This window comes from Psammomys obesus, unplaced genomic scaffold (assembly GCF_907164565.1).
Source record: "Psammomys obesus unplaced genomic scaffold, mPsaObe1.curated_primary_1811, whole genome shotgun sequence".
Classification (NCBI taxonomy): domain Eukaryota; kingdom Metazoa; phylum Chordata; class Mammalia; order Rodentia; family Muridae; genus Psammomys; species Psammomys obesus.
The window spans coordinates 2,643,431-2,663,657 of NW_026585691.1; the positions used below are offsets into that span (position 1 = coordinate 2,643,431).

The 20,227-nt window shown below is 44.1% G+C and overlaps 2 protein-coding genes across 4 annotated transcripts in view; both read left to right on the forward strand.

Moving 5' to 3' along the window:
- The window catches only part of Dpp8 (dipeptidyl peptidase 8), a 49,301-nt gene extending 34,256 nt beyond the window's left edge, over positions 1-15,045 (forward strand). For 2 of the 3 annotated variants that reach the window (XM_055597412.1, XM_055597416.1), the window contains 5 exons: positions 5,187-5,333; positions 6,449-6,601; positions 8,716-8,858; positions 9,454-9,565; positions 11,288-15,045. In XM_055597412.1, the coding sequence (XP_055453387.1) occupies positions 5,187-5,333; positions 6,449-6,601; positions 8,716-8,858; positions 9,454-9,565; positions 11,288-11,410 (678 nt within the window). In that variant the 3' untranslated portion in view covers positions 11,411-15,045. Of the gene's footprint in view, positions 1-5,186; positions 5,334-5,703; positions 5,841-6,448; positions 6,602-8,715; positions 8,859-9,453; positions 9,566-11,287 lie in introns of those variants that run through there. The other variant, XM_055597421.1, reaches the window with a different exon arrangement.
- A 1,183-nt stretch (positions 15,046-16,228) lies between these two features.
- The window catches only part of Igdcc4 (immunoglobulin superfamily DCC subclass member 4), a 48,858-nt gene continuing 44,859 nt past the window's right edge, over positions 16,229-20,227 (forward strand). The window contains exons 1-3 of the mRNA XM_055596768.1: positions 16,229-16,271; positions 16,509-16,546; positions 17,491-17,695. Of these exons, the coding sequence (XP_055452743.1) occupies positions 16,229-16,271; positions 16,509-16,546; positions 17,491-17,695 (286 nt within the window). The remainder of the gene's footprint in view (positions 16,272-16,508; positions 16,547-17,490; positions 17,696-20,227) is intronic.

Genomic DNA, 20,227 nt, shown 5'->3' on the forward strand with positions numbered 1-20,227 from the left:
ACTATGCTTTTATGCTCTTAATGAAATCAGCATTTGAAATGCTACGCGTCTACGTGTTGTATTTTAAAAGACGTGACGTGATGATTTGTTGATTTCCTTTCTAGCATGCTCTTGGGGAACATGCAGATTTGGTTGATAGAGTGATCTGGTAGCGAGTTAGCCAGGAGAGCTCTCCGTGAGCTGCTTTACAGCCTCTGGCGCCTCAGCCCCCTGGAAGATCGTACATCTTGCTTGAATCCTTGTGGGTTAATCATGAAGAGAATTCTTAATGCAAAATCAAATTTTTGTTAGCACATGATAATCTTATAAAACACTTGATCCTACAGGAGTGCAGTGGCCTGAGGCCCAGACCATGTTCCTTCTTAGAATGTGTATCATTTAAACAGCTACAATGCCAATATTTTATTTATAGTAAATAAATAAATAGGAGGGGTGCTTGTTTTGAGACAGGTTTTGCGAGTATCCTTGAACTCTTCATGTAGACCAAGCTAACCTCAAACTTGCAGTGATCTACCTGCTTCTGCCTCCTGAGTGCTGGAATTACAAGTATAAGCCAACATGCCCAGCAATATGTAAATGTTTATTTAACAAATACTTGTGTTTTCTAAAATATGCCAGATATTCTTGTACAAACAGAAATGAGAACAAGATCAGGTGGGCCAGCAAGATGGCTTATCTAGTAGTACAGGCGCTTGCTGCCAAGCCATGCAACATGAGTTTTATCCCAGGGACCCACACGGTGGAAGAAGAAAGCTGACTCCTTCAAGTTGTCCTCTGACCTTCATGTGTTTTCACACACACATAAATGTAAACAGTTTGTCTGTATACATTATATATGTGTGTTTATAGTATATAATATATACAATAAAATGTTTTAAAACAGATCAAACTAGATAATAGCATTGGAATTTGGAGAATTGATTGATACTGAAGAAGATAGTTTGGGCTCCTCCCAGTTATGCTCAGATCCCTTTTTAGAGAAACAGAAGGCCTCCAGATTGCAAAGGCAAGCCTTTCACGGGGGCAGGGGGGTCTGCATCAGACAATTGAGGCTATCTTTGTAATAACGAGGAAAGAAGTGAGATCATTTTCTAAACTGTTTAAAATGTGTTCTATGCCTCTGTCTTAGCTCCTTTTCTATTGCTCTGACAAAGCATCATGACCAAGGCAGCTTACAAAAGGACACATCTCATTGGGTGCTTGCTTAGGACTTCAGAGGGTGAGATCATGACCATCATGGTAAAGAAGAGGGCAGCAGGCAGACAGGCATAGCATTGGAGCAGTAGCTCAGGGTTTACATCATGATGCATAAGGAAGAGGCAGAGAAAAAGCTAATAGCATGGGCTTTAAAATCTCAACGCCTTCCTCCAACAAGGCCAAATTTCCTAATCCTTCCTAAACAGTTCTGCCAGCTAGGGACCAAGCATTCAAATATAAGTCTGTGGGGGACCTTCTTCCTCATTCCTACACCAGAGCCTTGCAATTCTTTATCTGTCCTCTCTCCTTTCCTGTTTTCTTTCTTTCTTTCTTTCTTTCTTTCTTTCTTTCTTTCTTTCTTTCTTTCTTTCTTTCTCTCTTTCTCTCTCTCTTTTTTTTTGGTGTGGGGGAGGTTGTAGCCTTGGCTATTTTGGATGCTCTGTAGACCAGGCTGGCCTTGAACTCACAGAGATCCACCTGCCTCTGCCTCCTTGAGTGCTGGGATCACAGGCATGGGCCACCGTGCCCTTTCCTGTTCTCTCCTTTTAAAAATACTTTTACCTGCTGAGTAGTGGTGGCATGTGACTTTAATCCCAGCACTTGGGAGGCAGAGATGGGAGGATCTATGTGAGTTCAGGGCCAGCCTGGTCCACAGAGCAAGTTCCAGGACAGCCAGGCTACACAAAGAAACCCTGTTTCAAAATAAGAAAGGAGGGAAGAAACAAAAATGCTTTTACCTAGCAAATTCCTTATTGCTGAGATAGGAAAGAAAAACACTTTTTGTATTTCCATTTTCTAATCACTTATTCTAAAAATAGTAGCAGAGATCTTATTTTGTACACAGTGAGAAGAAATGAGTTCTGTTAAGCCTTCTCCCAGGCAGAAGGAACGATAAACAAGGTTCTGGATTAAGACCCTTTGATACTGTTGGTGCAGGGTGGAGCTTAGACCACAGTAGGGAGGGGAGCAATAGACTCAGATCACCCAAGGCCACAGAGGCCATCTTGAGATAGGGCTCAACTTAGTGGTAGAACACTGGCCTGCCATATGTGAGGTTAGGTTCAGCCCCAAGTGCCAAAGTGGAGAAGTGTCATCTATCCCATCTATCGATCTGTGTATCTATCGATCTATCTATCTATCTATCTATTGAAAGATGACGGTAGCAGTAGGAAGGAGCTGGGCATATTTCACATGTTGAAAATATCACTATTTCTGCCTGAAGAGACAAACTATGGAGGATGAAGCTAGAAACAGGCCAGTTTTGCAGCTGTTGCAGTGGCCTAGACAGAGAACGCAGAAAGGGCAGAGTGGGCGCTTGCTCCCTCCCCCGTCTCTCACTGATTAACTATGCTTAGCTCTTTTCAGCATTCTACTAGAAAAACTAGCAAGTTAGACTTCATAAAAATTAAAACCTTTAGCAGGCCAAGTATGGTGGCATATATCTTTGATCCCAGCACTCTGGAAGTAGGGGCAAGTAGATGTAAAAAAAAAAGGTAAGAAAACCTTTCAGCCAGCAAGATGGCTCAGCAGGTAGATGGGTTTGTCACACGTGCAAGCCTGACAGTCCAAGATTTCCTAGCCACAGTGGAATAAGAACAAGCCCCAGAACTGTCCCCTCGCCCCTGGGTGCTTTCACAGGTAATTAGCATGTGGGTAGCTCCTCTTTTTGTTGTTAGTAACTCCAAGTCCATTAATGCTGCTTATGTGTGTTAATAAATGGGCTTTTAAAATCAAATATTTGAATGGCTATTTCACAGAGTACGTGGTAGCAGCTGTGCATAGGAGAGAATACACAAGCTCCTCAGTTGCAGGGAGCTGCAGCACAGTGCCTCAGTGAGAGAAGAGCCTCACACAGCGCTGTGGCCAAGGAGGTGACACAGCCGCTTTCGTTAAGAGTTCTCCCTGCTTTGTTTTTAAGTTAATGTAATAATTGTATAGGTTTATGAGATATACTGTGACTCGGGCAATTTTTAGATTTTGAGATGAGGTCTACTTTTTCACCCAGACGAGCCAGAACTCCAAGGCTCAAGCGGTCTTCCTGCCTCAGCCTCCTCAGTAGCTGAAAGTTCAGACATTGGTTCACCTGACCTCCCGGGCCTCTCATTAGTTTGTGTTTCTCTGTGCATGCCTGATGTATTGGGGTGCCATTGTGTGCATGTGAAGGCCAGAGAACAACTGTGCAGTTTTCTCCTACCGTTAATGGGTTCCAGGAATCAAACTCAGGTCACCTATCTTAACACAGCAGGCTTTTTACCCACCAAGCCATTCTTTTTTTTCTTTATTTAAGATAGTGTCTCAATGTGAAGCCCAGGCTGGCCTCAAATTCACATAGATCTGCCCGCCTCTGCCTCCCAAGAGCTGGGATTAAAGGGGTGTGCCACCATACCTGGCTCATTTTTACCAGAACCTCTTTTCAGTGTCTATCTTAGTGTCCATCTGCTAATTATACAACCCAGGGAAATGACACTAAACTACTTCATCATGGGGCAGGCCTCATCGAGTATGTGCCTGTGCAGACCTAGCTGCACGCTTGCTGTGACTTCTTCATGCAATGTTGGCATGCAACCAGCATGGAGATATGCAAGGCCGCCACAGTGGAACCACACTTTTTATATATGAACCTTTTTTTGTGTATGGCACTAGGCACCGAGCCCAGGACTTCCAGTATACTAATTATTTAGTCCATTACTGGGCAACACAAATAAATCTAAACTCTTTTCATTATCATTAGCAGGAGGACACTCCAAAACATTATTTAAAAAATACAGTATAAGCTGAACGTGGTGGTGCACACCTGTAATGCCAGCTTTGGGGAGGTGGAGGCAGAGGCAGGAGGATTGCAGATTCAGAACCTGACTCACCCACTGAGTGAGTTCAAGTCTAGCCTTGGCAACTTAGTGAGACTCAATCTAAAAATTAAAGTAAAAAGGGACCTGAGGGTTTGTTGTGCTGGTGCATGCCTGTAATCCCAGCACTCAGGAGGCAAAGCAGGCAGATCTATGTGAATTTGAGGCCAGCTTGGACTACAGAGTGAGTTCCAACACAGCTAGGGCTACACAGGGAAGCCCTGTCTCTAAAAACAAAATGACACCACCACCACCAAAACACGGGCGGGGGGGAGGGGCGGAGAGGAGGACCTGAGGCTATAGCTCAGTGGTAAGTACAGGGCCTCTGTTCCGTCCCACAACCACCAAACCCACACGCCAGTAACCTAGTCACTGGTTACCAGCCATTGTCCGGTGCAGAGTCACATGTGCAAGGCAGTGACTTGTTTTTACTAACATTACCCTAAACATGAGAGTAATGCACCATGTCATGCCAGCTGTGCTGTCATTAGAAAATTTCAGCTCCGTTGTGATCCCGTGGGACCACCATTTCATGAGTGCCCTGAGTTGACTGAAACATGATCATGCTGGGCGTGACTTACTCATCTTTTTACTAGCTACAACTCTGTTTCTAATAAAGCACCAGATACATTTACATTCCTGGTCACTCTGAAGTGTAGTCTCCAGGGTGACAAAGTGATTTAAAAATCATGATACTTTTACACTAATTTGTCATAACAGGAGAAAGATAACTGATCACGGTGTTCATTAAAATGCTACCTCTTCCCACTGTCACTCAGCAGCAGCTCCAGGAGAGACAAGTGGGGAGGGAAGAGGTTCTTAATTGTCTTTGTCACTTTTACTTGAATGAGGTATTATTTGGAATAGGTAATTCATCAACTTTCTCTGTGGAGTAGATTAACTTAACTTACTTAAATCTTAATTGTTTTAGCTAAAATGAATCTGCAGTTGTTTGGTATTTGCTGTAAAGGTTTGAAGTGAAACTAAGCATGGAGCAATTTTTAAATGTATCATTTCACACTTATATTTTAAAGGCAAGATAATAATAAGTAAACACTCAGCTTTCTGGTTTTTGCAGGGTCCCTCCCTCTGGTGTTTTATATGCTGCCACATAATGTCACTGAAGATGTGTTTCTTTTTCAGGTGCAGCTGGTGAACAATCGGTTTAAAGGAGTCAAGTATTTCCGCCTCAACACCCTGGCCTCCTTGGGTTATGTGGTTGTGGTAATAGACAACAGGGGATCCTGTCACCGAGGACTTAAATTTGAAGGCGCCTTTAAATATAAAATGGTGTGTAAATATAGAACACTTTGTTTTCAGATGTTTTCATTTTCTTACACATTATTTGTGTTGGGGGAGGACCTGAGGGACAGAGTGAAGGAGAATGTGTTAGAATTGAGCAGTGGGAAGAAAGGTACAGTTGGATTTACATCAGGCTCACTCATGCTGCCTATATGTAACTCCCAGGAGCTGAGCGGGGCTACTTCTGCGTAAAAACACCCTTTCTAGTTTGTGCTTTCACCTCACCACAAGGCAGACCCTTTTAGCTTACAGAGTCCCATATACTGCTGAGGAATAACTGAGATTTGTTCTGTCCTCTGTGAAGAGGGAAACCGACTGGTTAGTTCCTTCCTTGTGACAAGCCTCTTTCTCTCTGCAGGAAGCTTTAAGTGCTACCTTTTAGAGATGCCCCAGGTCCTTTCTGCTGCTTTGGGAATGATGACAGTCCGATGTTCCTTTTGCACAGTAAGGCAGTCCCTGTGGTTGCCAGCGTGTTGGACATGCTGAGTAAGACATGGGATGCTCTCCCACAGCCAGTTCTTTGACCTTATGTTGTATTCTCATGTAAGTTTTTGTTGTTGTTGTTTTATTTTTGGTTTTGGCTCAGTGAAGTGAGACTGTGTGCACTGGCAGGCCAAGTGAAACCTCGGGTGGTACTGTTAGGAATTAAGAGCCTTGCTAGAGGTAACACGCTGGGAAAAAGGAAGTCGGGCCTCAGGGTGATACCCTTTGTTTTACTGCACTAACTTAAAAGGATAAGTAAAATTCATCTCTTAAAGGGGCTGAATTTTTGTCTTTGGATAGAGGAAGGCTTGTTACAAGGAAGTTGCTGGCCTCTTAGCAGACAACAGAACAAATAGAGTGGGAGACACCCGCAGCTAGGGACAGTGTGGGCAGTGGCAGGGAAGAACTGGTGACCTCGTGGCATCTAAACAGAAGTAGTAGGCCTTTGCGTATAGATGCATTTTTGTTTTAAATTTCTTGAAGGAAAATAGATATTAGTTATTAATTAACTCTAATCTGGAAAACAAAAATACCCTCAAGGAATGTTTAGTAAAAACCTGAAGAATTCTCTAAGACTCTTATACATCAGAACCAGTGAGCTATTCCCTTTTTTTGGACAGGGTCAAATAGAAATTGATGACCAAGTGGAAGGACTCCAGTACCTAGCGTCTCAGTATGACTTCATTGACTTGGATCGTGTGGGCATCCACGGCTGGTCCTATGGAGGCTACCTCTCCCTGATGGCATTAATGCAGAGGTCTGATATCTTCCGGGTACGTGGCTCCTCTTGTTTGTTTGTTTGTTTGTTTAGTTTGATTTTCCCAGACAGGGTTTCTCTGTGTAGCCCTGACTGGCCTGGACTTCGATCTGTAGGCCAGGCTGGCCTGGAACTCAGAAATTAGCCTGCCTCTGCCTCCCACATGCTGGGGTCAAAGTTATGCACCACCGCCTAGCTCTATACTTGTTTTCATAACTGGACAGAATTCTCTGTTAAGTGAAGACACATGAAAATGATTTTTTTTTTTTTTTGAAGGTTCAAAGTATTGTCAGTATTATAGAATGTTGGGTTTATGTGTTTTACAGTATGGAAAACGTATCTTTTGTGTTAACATAGCTTTTTAAACACTTGTCAGATTGGGCACCAGTTTATAACTAGTTATATACGCCAAAGATCGATAGTCATGTTAATAAAACCCACGTACTTACTGGTTTGTCACTATTTAATTACTAGACTACATCTCTGCCCTGCGCCCTGGTGTGCCCTCAACAGCTGGCAGTGCTTCACACAGCGGGTCTCAGGAGATTGTCCAGGACACCTAAAAAAATCACGTTGAAGTAACTGAATATTTAAATGCTTATCATCCTTGGAACTTTATACTAAAGAAGATACATAAAGATGATAATTACTAAGAAAATAGGGGTGGGTGTGTAGATGACATGTCTCTCTCTGTAGGGAAGACTGAGGCCAAGCCTGACAACCTGAGCTTGATCCCCAGGACTCAAAAAAGAAAAGGTCTAGTGAGATGGCTCAGTAGGTGAAGTGTTTGCTGTCAAGCCTGATGACCCGAGGCCAGTGCCCCACAGTGGAAGGAGAACAAATTGACTTTCATGAGCGTGACCACGTACACAGATAGACAAGTAGATAGTTAAGGGTAAAAAATTATAAAAATATGAATTAAAGAGCAGTAATTTTAATTATTTTTATTTTATGTGCCTTAGCATGAAGGTGTCAAATCCCTTGGAACTGGAGTTACAGACAACTGTGAGCTGCCATGTGCATGCTGGGGATTGAACCTGGGTCTTTAGGAAGAGCGGACAGTGCTCTTAACTACTGAACCATCTCTCCAGCCCCAAGAGCAGTAATTTTTATGTCAGTAACATGGATCTATTTTACCATGAGAATTTTTTGTTTTGTTTTGTTTTGGGGGTTTGTTTTGAGACAAAGTCTCCTGTGCCCTAAGGCTGGCTTCTAACTCACTGTGTGGCTGAAGATGATTTGAACTTCTGAGTGCTGGGATTACAGGTGTAATCATGGCCTGTTTACGAGGAGTAATCTTTAGGGACACAAAAGCCAGGCGTGGTAGCACACACCTGTAATCCTGAGACCTGGGACAAAGAAACAGAAGGGTTGCCAGCTTGAGGCCAGCCAGAGCTACATAATGAAACACTATCTTTAAAACAAAGTTAATTAGGGGCCAGAGAGATGGCTCAGAGGTTAAGATCACTGAATGCTCTTCCAGAGGACCCAGGTTCAATTCTCAGACACATGGCAGCTCCCAACTGTCTGTAACTCCAAGATCTGACACCTTCACACAGATATACATGTGTGAAGCCTGTGAAACCCTAATGGAAATAAAATAAATTATTTAAAAAAACAAAGTTAATTAGAATATCTAAATATAAAACTACATAGAAGCCTTAAAATGAGGCAAGTTTTACTTATGTATAGTCCAATTGTTTTAAATTCTGTATTGCTTGAAAAAAAAAGTCTAAAGGGAAAAATGTGAAACCATGGTGCATTTTGTATATGAAGTCGGCAGTTCTCACACCTGTCTCCCAGTAGGGGCTGGGTTTTCACAGATGTCCTCACACACTCTCATTTAGTGTCTGCCTTGGATAAAGGCACTCAGTTTGTATTTCAGCTGTCCCAGTTTCAGGGCTTGGTGTGGGGTGTGCCTGTGGGACCTGAAACTTATTGACTCACCGAGTGTCAGATTTATGACCTTGACACCCGACTCCAGGTTTCTGTGTGTCCCTAGACGTGTGCCCAGTAGTTGGAACTGAAGCCTTGCAAGGATAATTTTAGCTTATACATTTGCAGTTGTATGTCATCTTTGCTGCCACTCTTCTCTGGGACACAGCTGACTGTCCATGTTGTCATGTGCAGGTTGCTATTGCTGGGGCCCCAGTCACTCTGTGGATCTTCTATGATACAGGATACACGGAGCGCTATATGGGTCACCCTGACCAGAATGAACAGGGCTATTACTTAGGATCTGTGGCCATGCAAGCGGAGAAGTTTCCCTCAGAGTAAGTTCGTGCTTTAAAAGTAAGGCTGGCAGCTTTAAATGATGATAAAAACTAAATACTGAAAATTAAAACTAATGTTTTATAAGTACTATACCAAAATGCTCATTTTTTCCTTCCTCAGTGCTGGGGATTGAGCCCAAACCATTGCGCAGACAAATGTTCTACCACTAGCTGTTGTTAAACTGCTAAAATGGTGTGGATGTCACCCAGAGCCAAACTAAAAGCTAGGTCAGATACTATATGGGGAGGAGAATTTTTTAATATAATTATGTTTATTTATTTATTTTTATAAATTGTTTGAAGCATTTGCTTACACTGAAAGAAATTAAGCCCATAATTGTGTCAAAGTGGAAGAAAGTCTGTGTCGGTGTTCTCATGAGCGTGTTCTAAGAGCATGCAGTGAGTGTTAGTCAGAAGCAGTACATGCTTTTCTTTCCATTCTTCATTACATGCAGCATCTGATGCGGATTTAATACTGAAGATGATGAGTCCTCATCCTAACAGCGCAGCAGCATTAATTGTCATGGTTTAGAGGAGTAAGCTCTTGTGCTGGTCTTCTGTCTTGCCTAATTCTCCAATGTTTTTATCCCTCTAGGCCAAACCGCTTACTCCTCCTACATGGGTTCTTGGATGAGAATGTTCATTTTGCACACACCAGTATATTGCTGAGTTTTTTAGTGAGGGCTGGAAAGCCGTATGACTTACAGGTGGGTGACTCTGCTTTTAAAATCCATTGTGGTGGGAAATAGTGAAAGATTGTTCTGAAATCTAACAAAAGACTGAGTGAGTTTCAGCTGTGTCTGCACGCTGCCTGAGAACACTAAAGTCATAATCATAGTTATCAGTCTTTAGTTGGTAAAAATGATCAGCTATAAAACCTATCAACTGAAGGCAGACTGAAACTCGGGCCTATCAATTACATGCCTTTGGTCGGTGTCCGTGTTCGTTGAGCCTGTAGGCCTGGAAATGGCAGCCGAACCCACTCACTGTCCGGCTTCGCTGCCATTGAACCCACTCACTGTCGACTTCACTGCCATTCTCCCGCTTAATATGAGACTTGATCGTGAGGATGGAGGGGTAACCTAACTGAAAATCACAACTGCCTGTACCTTAGCTCCAGGAGATCTGACACCCTCCTCTGGTCTCCTTGAACTCTTGCATACAAATGGTGCGCAGACACACACACACACACACACACACACACACACACACACACAGAAAACATATACATGAAATACATATACGTAAAATAAATATGGAAAATATGTAATCCATTGGCACTAACCTTATCGTTCAAATGGGTCTTTTTACCCTTGCATTGATACCAGAAAAATACTTTAACATCTCTCAGATGTTGACTGTTTATTGTATCTTATTTTTGTTTTTATTGTTTTTGTGGAGAGTTGGTTATTTGGTTGGGTAGGGGTTTTTTGATTTTGATTTTTGAGATATGGTCTCACCCTGTACCCCTGGCTGCCCTGGAACTCATTATGTAGGCTTGGTTGGCCTTGACCTCACTGAGATCTTCCTGCTTCTGCCTCCCAGGTGCTAGGATTATAGCATGTAGTCCATGCCCTTGTTTTTATAGTCCCACCCTACAATAGTGTGCCACTGAGGTGGAGTGAGCTGATGGCTAAAACATCATGATGCATGATAATTAAAAACATGTCTACCCTCGGTTCTAATGTATAACATTCTGATTTTTACCACCACTTAAATGAAAATGACATTTCTTTTTACCACATCTGTGTGATACAGACTATTATAGCTCCCAGGATAATTAATGCCTCACTTCATGCTAGCATGTTAGGACACCACCACTTGAATTCATTAATTTTACATTGTTGGAACAGCATTGTAAACCCAGTGAATAGAGCTCATTCAAGGTTAGTTGTCTACAGATTTTTAAGTTCTTTTTGTATTGTTTTGGTTTGGTTTTTCTTGAGCACTGTTTCACTTATGCAGGTCATGGCAGCTTTAAACTCATGATCCTCCTGCCTCTGTCTCTCGTGTGCTAGCTGGAGGATAGTTTAAACCTTGTATGGCCTTTGGTTTCCAAGACTCTTGGAAGCCTAGAGACCACACTCAGGAAATGAACCACTAAAGGATCCTCCTGAAGCTTCGTGGGTAAGTGTGTAAAGAATGCTAAGAGCCTTAGAATATGTATTAGTGTGATACCACAGAGAGGCACTGTTCCATATTGATGGTCCAGTTAGAAACCTCTGGAAAGCATCCTACCACATGGGAACCAGAGACGGGAGAATCTGGAGTTTGAGGCTATCCTTGCCTGCATGGTAAGCTTGGGCTACATGAGACCCAGCCTCAAAAAGCAAAAAAAAAAAAAAAAAAAAAAAAGCTATGTTGAGAAAGATTTTGAAAGAGGAGCATCACTAAACTCTGTCTTCTTGCCTCTGTTGTTTGCCGTGAAGATCTACCCTCAGGAGAGGCACAGCATCAGAGTCCCTGAGTCTGGAGAGCACTATGAACTGCACCTGTTGCACTACCTTCAGGAGAACCTGGGGTCCCGTATTGCTGCTCTGAAAGTGATATAACTCGGACTTGCGTAGAACCCACTGTACATTCTCTAATCAAACAAGGAGGGTTAGTCAATAGAGAAGCCAGAGTTGATGATCCTACTTTGGTACCTGCCACGTAAGATCTACTTCTGAAAGTAAATTTGGTGCCATGCGGAAATCTGCAGTTCATGGATAGTGATCTAATACCTTTACCATGTACACAGAACTGAGTGCCGTGTTTCCAAGAGATTCAGCAGTACCATAGGATTCTGAAAGAAGCAAGGCATCAGCACACATGCTCATGCTAGCCTGTCTTCACTTTTACTAGCAGTGTAAGCCTCTTGGGCTTACCTAGGGGGTTTTACAGTATACTTCTGAGTTTGTTAAAATATGACGATGTAGTGATTGCTTTGGTTCCATGCCAGGATCTCCGATAGTTATGGATTCGCTAGCACTTAAGTCTAACTGAATCACCTTATGCTTCGTCACTTGGGGTGTATCCAGCATGTCATGAACTAATTACTATTAAGCTTATGACTTTCCCAGTCATTAATGATTTTTCAAGGATAACTTAGTGGCCTCCTAAAGATACTTACTTGGGCTCTGACCAGTTTTTAACCAATTTAAATGGCATCTAGTATAAGTAATTCTCATTTTCTTTGATGGTATGATGGAGTGGAGTTTCCTTTTGCATAAAGGCAAGTAACTATAGCATGAGTTTATCACAAGTCTCAATGTTGACAATTACAGGCAAAAAAAATTTTTAATCAAATTATTTGAGAGCTTGAAAATTAGCAGGCAAGTTTTTTCTCCTTTTAGGAACAGAAAATGTATACATTCACATATATTCTGAAAATATAATGGTGCCGTTTCCATTTTACCTTTCCTTAATTAAAGTGTTCCAGAGTTTCCAGGAGGTAGAAGGATTACAGAGGGAAGGGTGAGACCCTGGTGCAGGAGTCAATGGGAACAGGAGGGAGCAAGGCTCTGCTTAAGAACTGAGCAGAAATAGTTGAGCAGAAATACTCATGAGAAAAAACCAGGGTAAATGTAACTTTCCCAGTGGCTAAGAACCAGAGCCGGAAAGTCGGGCTTTGCCAGCACAGCTGCAGGGACAGTTACTTTTATAATTCTAGCTTTTTGTTATTTTTCTTTTTAGCTTTAGAAACCTTACAGATCTAAACTTTAACTTTTTTTATTTGAATGTAATTTAGATATCACTAGCTTAAAATAAAATGGTTTCCAGATCACTTCTTTGCCGTGCACGAATCCCTGACAAACCATGGCACTCTTTGTGTTGAAAGCCTATCAGTAGTTTTGTTACTAGGCCATGATGTTCTCCTGGTTTAGCCTTTCTGCTTAACTATGAAGGGACCGCATGAGCTTTCAAGTGCTGGTTGTCATCTTCCCTTTAAGGCCTTCCAGGATTAGATGGGAGCCAGGCACCTGTAGGTTTAACCCTTTTAAATCACAAACGTCAGTGTTTAGAGTTACCATAATTTAAAAATCACTCCAGGAAAACTCGCTGTGTTTCTTTTCCACTGCCACATCAGGTCCCTTTCTAAGAGAGCACAGTGAGGGTGGGGACTGAGAGAGGTGGGTGGCTTGGGCAGCCTGGGAAAGCCGGTGCCTGTAGGCTCCTTTCTGTCCCTTTGACTATGCCAGCTGTGTACTTACGCTGTATGATAGATTCCACACTTTTTCTTATTGTCTATTTTGACTTTCATGCTTATGACATTTTCTCGTGCCAAAATTTGTTTATATTTTTCAAGTTAAATTAAACTGATTTGAGTAACTTTCCTTCCCCAACAAAGTATTTCCCTCATGAGTTAAGTATCTCTCTTTTGACTGTTGGGGGTGGACCAGCTAGCCTCCAGGGGCTGCTGCTTACATTCTAGGTAGGGGTGACTTTAAGTAGCTCCCAGCCACCCATTTGAGACCTCTCACCCTCATGTGTGCTTAGTATGAGGCATTCCTTGTTTTATGCAAACAATCCTTGGAAAATCTCACTTACCCTAGATTCTTCTGCCTCTCTCCGGCTGTCACAGGAGTACATTTGACAACTGTCATTTAGATGCTGTCCTTCTCTAAAGGGGAAGGCGCTTGACTCACATGCAGAAGCTGGCTTGTCACCACCAGTGTGAAAAGCATCCATCAGTTGGAGCAATCAGAAACTGTTCTAACCGTTTGTCCTCTGACTGGATGTCAGTGAAAGGGCAAGAGTCCGTGAAAGTTCAAGGTTGATGGGAGCCAGAAAGCACTCTTGTTCCTCACCAAAGTGGGGTTTTCACAGGTTTGGTGACAAGTGCCCTTGAGCAGCAGGTAAAGGTACTCGATGTGCAGAGCAGCAGGACACTAAGGTTCATCCAGGACCTGAGCACAGGAAATGGGAGTTGTGAACCTGCTCTCAGAGGCGTGCGCCCATCAGTTTGGGTGGAAACCGGGAGTGTAATTTCCAGCACTGCGCTTCCTGGCGCTTCTAGTCAGGTCTGCGGGCTGCTTTTGTAAACTTTCTGTAAAGAATGCAGTTGCGGTCAGAGAACAGGTGACTTATATACGGCAGGTGGTTGTTAAAACCCAAAACAAGGCCTGAAATTTTACTTGGGGATAATGGCTTTATCTGTCCCTGGCTCTTCCAAAGCCTCATCCAGGAAGACACAGCCACGATGCACAGTTGTCCCTTTCAAACCTGTGAGCTGTGGAAGGGGGGAGGTATGCTTTTGTTGAGGTATTTCCTGCCTTTACCATCCAGTTCTCTCTGCAGGTGGGATGATTCCAGTCAAAGCTCACGTTGTTGCAGAACCATAAAATTTCCAGCTGGAACAGATCTTTAATATAACCCAGTGTTCTCATTTGCTAGGGGGAAAGCCTGTGTTCTAGAGAGAAGGAAACACACCCAGGACCCCACAGTCAGTACTCAGAACCAGGCTCCATCTGTGCCCTGCTTCATGGTAGTTATGTGATATTTAAGAAAGGTAGGGTTTTTAAAGATTTATTAATGCATTCTTATAAAACATCTTAAAGGAAACCACATTAAAAATGGTTAATTTTTCCTTTCTAAGTAAATGCTAAGCATGCTTATTAATAAAGCAGACTGATGAGTATGTGACATTCTGAAGTTAATTGAAATCATTATACTAAATGTCTTCCTTGGTGTCATGGGAGATAGCGACAGAGTGCTTGCATAAGCCCAGGGGTCCATCTTACAGCTTACCTGATGTGAGACCAGAGCTTCAGCCAAATCTAAACCATGTAATGTGAGAGCGTCCTTGCCCAGCAGATGGAAGGGAACTGGAAAAACCCCGTTCAGCCTTCCCAGCACCCCCCCCCCAACCACACTGACCTTTAGTGCAAGGAAGATGCTCGGCTCTAGAGTTGTTCCAGAAGTCCCTTGCAGACACAGAAGCTGTGTTTGTATGTTCAGTTTTAAAGAACCATAATACGAATTTATGTTGTTTTCAGCAAAGTTGGAATTGGGGTCTCTTAAGCTCAGTGCGTCAAGTGCCTGCTGTTTCAGCACTGGCCTGTGCATGACCTGCATGTCTCCCTCCAGTAAGCGAATGGGTCTCCTCATTTTCAGCCCGTGGCTTTTAATTGTGTGATGTGAAGCATTAGTTCTGCTGCATTTTATTACAGGTTCTTGGTTGCAATAAAGATGCTGCTGAAATGAATTGGCTTCGGTGTCCCTTGCCCCTCTCCTCTTCCCCATCCCGCCGTCTGTACAGCCTTGCTTTGGTGACTCACCTGTGGAGTGACTGATACAACGAGGTCTTGTGCTTGCTGTGACGGAGGTGTGGGGTTGGGTGCAGGGTTAGGTGGGAGTCAGTACAAACGCTTGAGTGGGAGTGCAGAGTACTTCTCGTTACCTGCCAGAGTCCCAGTCGCCAGCGTAGAAGCTACTTGGAGCCAGGTTCTGATAGCTACCCCCTGAACAGCTAGAGGCTTCTGGGCTATATCACCGACAGTTGGTAGGGCTTTCTACAGGTTCTGAACGTTTTGAGCTGTAATGTTGGATTTTTAAATTACAATTATTTGCACTCTGGCACAGTGTGGAGATGAGAGGACAACTTGTAGAAATCTCTTCTCTATTTCTACCATATGGTCCCCTGGCCGGAACTCAGATTGTCGGGCGTGGCAGCAACACCTTCCCCGCTGTGCCATCCTCCTGGCTGGGCGCAGTGTTTTCTTCTTTGGCAGTGTTTGCCCTTGTTTTCCCAGCTGTGGTACAAACCCAGGGTGCTTGGCATGCTACTCAGCCTCTGAGCTATATGCCCAACCGAAAATCCTAGTTTTTCACAGCAACTTTTGAGTTTGTTGATGTTCCAGGACAGAGACTTTGCCTGGATTCTATGGCTCTCTGAAGTTATGGATAAAACACCCTGTGAACAAACAGGCTAAGCCACCTGTGACTGTAATAGGGTCTTTTGCATATAAAAATTAGGTATGAAAATGATCTAAATGATTTAAAATAAGGTGATCTGGGGTTGGAGAGATAGAGCAGAAATTAAGACCACTGGCTACCTCTTCCATAGGACCTGGGTTCCAATCCCAGCATTCACATAGCAGTTAGCCATTTGTAACCAGTTCCAGGGGCTAATGGAGCCATCTTCTCACGAAGCACATGAATGCAGGCAAGACACTCATACGCACAGTGCACATTATGCATAATAAAATTTGAACCACGCAGTGGTGGTGAACCCCTTTAATCCCAGTGGTTGGGTAGGTAGATCTCTGTGAAATTAAGGCCATCCTGGCCAACAGAGCAAGTTCCAGGACAGCCAGGGCTACACAGAGAAACTCTGTCTCAAAACAGAAGTCCTAAAGAAAACAGCAGGAAACTTTGGAGAGGGCACAATGGTGCATAGCTTTATCTCTGACACTGGGGAGATGGAGGCAGGTAGGCTACGGAGCAAGGCCTGTCTCAGCAGCAGCCACACGAGCTTACGAAGATCTGCTCAGAATGCTGGTGTGCACCGTGGTCCCCCTGCGTGGGACGCCAGTGCGTGGGGCCACAGGGGCACAAGAATTAGAGGAAAGCCAGGGCGATGAGTACAGCCGGACCGAGTCTGAGGCAGTGGAGGGGTCTCAGGGAACTGTGTCCCCTTGACCTAGCTTTATTCTGCCTGCTCCTCAGCACAGGTGGAGACTCTTGAGGCCTTCCGCTTTCGGACGGTATAGCATGAGTCTCCATCAGGACTAGGTCCCCAGAACTTCTGTCTGTATGGGATTGGGGGTTGCTGCTGCCCAGAAAAGGTGGAGGAACCAAAGAGCACCCACATCAGTTTTTGAGCCTGGCTGAACCTTTGTTCCTTGCTGGCTTTAGGGGCTTGGCCATATTACTGTAATTACTGACCCTCTGTGCTCCTAGATGAGAGATGGCAGTAGTAAAGCCTTCCTCAGTAGACCCAGGGTTAGTGCTTGCTTTCACGCCCTACCGGTCTTCACTGCCTGGCTGTCTCCAGTTGGATTACAGACACTGGAGGTGGCGCTCCTGAACGGCCTGGCTGCTCCTCCAGCTCCTGTGGAGTAGGACAAGTGGGAATCACTTGCTAGATACCTACTGCCAGAGTTTTCCAGATGGGAAATACATGGGCCACCGAGACGGCTCAGCAAGTAAGGGTGCTTGACCTGAGTTCAAACTGGGGACTGATACGGAGGAAGGAGAAAGCCAACTCTGGAAGGTTGTGTTCTGACTTGCACAAACAACCATGCATGCACATACACTCACATAGACAGACACAAACACACGCGCACGCGCACACACACATACACGCCACTAAAGGTAAGGAAAAAGTGAATGCTGGAGAGCTGGGGACGTAGCTGACATCGGAGAGTGCTCCGCCCCAGGCTGCATACTTGCTTTTCTTTTCCACATAGCCACCGGCATTTTTCTCCGCTTTGTTTAAATGATAACCGGCAGACTGGGTGGTGAAATAGTTTTGCTAATTATACTGAGTGCTTTTCATGAATTTATTAGCCATTTATTTTGTCTATTTGTTTGGGCTTTTAAGTGTTTTTAAGTTGGTTTTTTTTCTTCTTTTTTAAATGTATGTGAATGTGGTGGGTTAAATGAGGTGTTTCCCATATTCTCGGACATCAGAGTACTTTGTCTCCAGTTGGTGACACTGTTTGGGCAGTTTTATGAAGTGTGGCCTAATGAGGCTTTGAGGTTTCAAAAACTGCTATTTGAGCGCGCCCTGTCTGCTTCCTGCCTGCGGATGGAGATCCAGGCCCCCATCTGCTGCCCTAGCCACCATGCCTGCCTGCCTGCCGCCACGCCCCCCACTGTGACGGTCACGGGTTCTGAAACTATGCTCCCAAGTAAGGTGACCTGTAAGTTGCTTTGGCCGTGACCTGTCACAGCACTGGGAAAGGAACTGACAGTGTTTTATGTCGCGCTTGTTTTTAAGTGCTATTTTGTTTGGGGTATTTAAGCCTCTACCTCCCTTCCAACCCTTTAGGTAAGAGACAGAAGGTTAGTGGGGAGAGTGACTGCAGAGCCCTTTAGTTCTCCTGGCTGTTTGGGATTCATGGGTTCTTTTGGGGCCTTACCAATCTCTGTCAACAGCATACGCAGCAAGCAGTCTCCTCCAAGCCACAACTTCCCTCTGGTCTGTCCAAACTGCCTCACCACTTTCTGGGCTTTCATATTTATAGCCCTCTGGAGCCCTAGACCACGCCCCTCTCCGTGCAGCAGGAGGCAGGCCGAGTATCAGCCGGCAAAGACCACACCCTGAAGGAGACAGTTATCAGCTGCGCACAAACAACAGCTCAAACTAAAATCCCACACTTGGGATTAAAACAAAAATATATTGACATGACATAACTGAGGTTTTTGTTTTTGTTTTCATAACTCAGTTTTTAAAGAAACTAAAACTTCCATTACAGTTTTTGCCTGTGTGTAGGTATGTGTGTGCATGCCTGGTGCCCAGAAGAGGGTGTCAGAGCTCCTGAAGTTGGAGTTCAAGCGGTGGTTAGTGGGTGCTGAGACCTGAACTCTGGTCCTCTGCAAGAGCAACAAGTGCTTTTAACCACTGAGCCATCTCCTAGCACTAGTTTTTGTTTTTTTAGAGAAGAAGGAGGTTGTGAGGTTTTTGTTGTCGGTGTTGTTTTGAAGACAGGCTCTCACTGTGTAGCCCAGGCTGGCTTCCAGCTCACAATCCCCCTGCCTCAGCCCCCCATGTGTCACTGTGTCCGGCTCCATACAAATGTCTTAAATAATGGTTTCCCATATTTTATTATAGTAGCTTTACAGTTCTTCATTTAGAACTTTGATCTATTTTGAGTTGCTTTTTGAACAGAGTATGAGATCACCATTTAATCTTTTTTGATGTGTTGGAAATGTTTTTTTTTCCTCTGATGTGTTTCTTTTTGTTTTTGTCACCAGTTGGCTGTAGATATACGGATTTATTTCTGGGATCTCTACTCTACTGACAACAGGAAAAGAAAACTCTAGACCAATATCCTTAGGAACACAGATACAAAAATATGTACAAAAAGCCAGGCACAGTGGCACGCACCTGTGGTCCCAGCACTCGGAGGCAGAGGCAGGCAGATCTCTGTGAGTTTGAGGCCAGCCTGGTCTACAAAGCGAGTCCAGGACAGCCAAGGCTACACAGAGAAACCCTGTCTCAAAAAACCAAAAAAGAAAAATATACGTATGTACAAAAGCAATACAATTCTAGCAACTTGAGCCAATAGCGAATCAGAAAGATTGTTTACTACAATCAAGCTGAAGTCATCCAAGGCTTGCGAGGATGAGCCAATGTGCGCAAATTATTTCACAGGGCGAAAGTAAAGAATCCAGGACCTTATAAATATAACTCAGTGGAAAGGAGGGTTTTAATGAGCACAGTGAAAAATGCCTTTTAAACTGGGTATGGTAGCACACACATTTAACCTCAGTAGAGGCAGGTGGATCTCTATGAGTTCCAGGCCAGCCTGGTCTACAAAGCGGGTCCAGGACAGCGAAGGCTACACAAAGAAACCCTGTCTCAGGAAAGAAGAAAGAAAGAGAAAAAAAAAAAGAAGAAACTTTGGGGGCTGGGCATGTTGGCATACACCTTTAATCCCAGCACTTGGGAGGCAGAGGCAGGTGAATCTCTGTAAGTTCAAGGCCAGCCTGGTCTACAAAGTGAGTCCAGAACAGCCAGGGCTACACAGAGAAATCCTGTCTTGAAAAACAAAACAAAAAGCTGCTCAGGATCCCCACTACACCTAAGGCTGCACCTGGCAGCCAGAACTCAGTGACAACACTCACTCAAGATAACCAGACCATTGACTAGAACCCCATGGCGGCCACTGGATAGGATATACACAGAGACTAAGAGCGGTGCTCTGCTCTGCACATTTGGAGAGACACCACCTTGATCTGCCCTGGGGCTGGACAGTCTCCTGGGGAAGACATTGTAGTCCCAGCATCAGAAAGGCAGAGCCAGATGGGTTCCTGGGAGTCAAGGGCAGCCATCATTGCCTACTTTGTAAGTTTCAAGCTATCAAAAGACCTTATCTCTAAAAACACTGAGATGACTCAGTGGCTAAGAGAACTTGTGGAACATGAGGACCTGAGTTCAAATCCCCAGAGCTCACATAAAAAGCTGGGTATGGCAATGCACACTTGCATTGGGACTTAGGGATAGAAACAGGCAGATTTTGAGAGCTTTCTGGCTAGCCAGCCTGGCTGGAAAAATGAGATTCTGGTTCAGTGAAAAACCCTGTCTGGAGTCAGAGAAGGAAAGAATAATAGAGGAAGGCACTCAGAGTCTTCCTCCGCCCTCCGTGTCACAGAAAGTATGCATGCCCACAACACACACACACACACACACACACACACACACACACACACACACACAC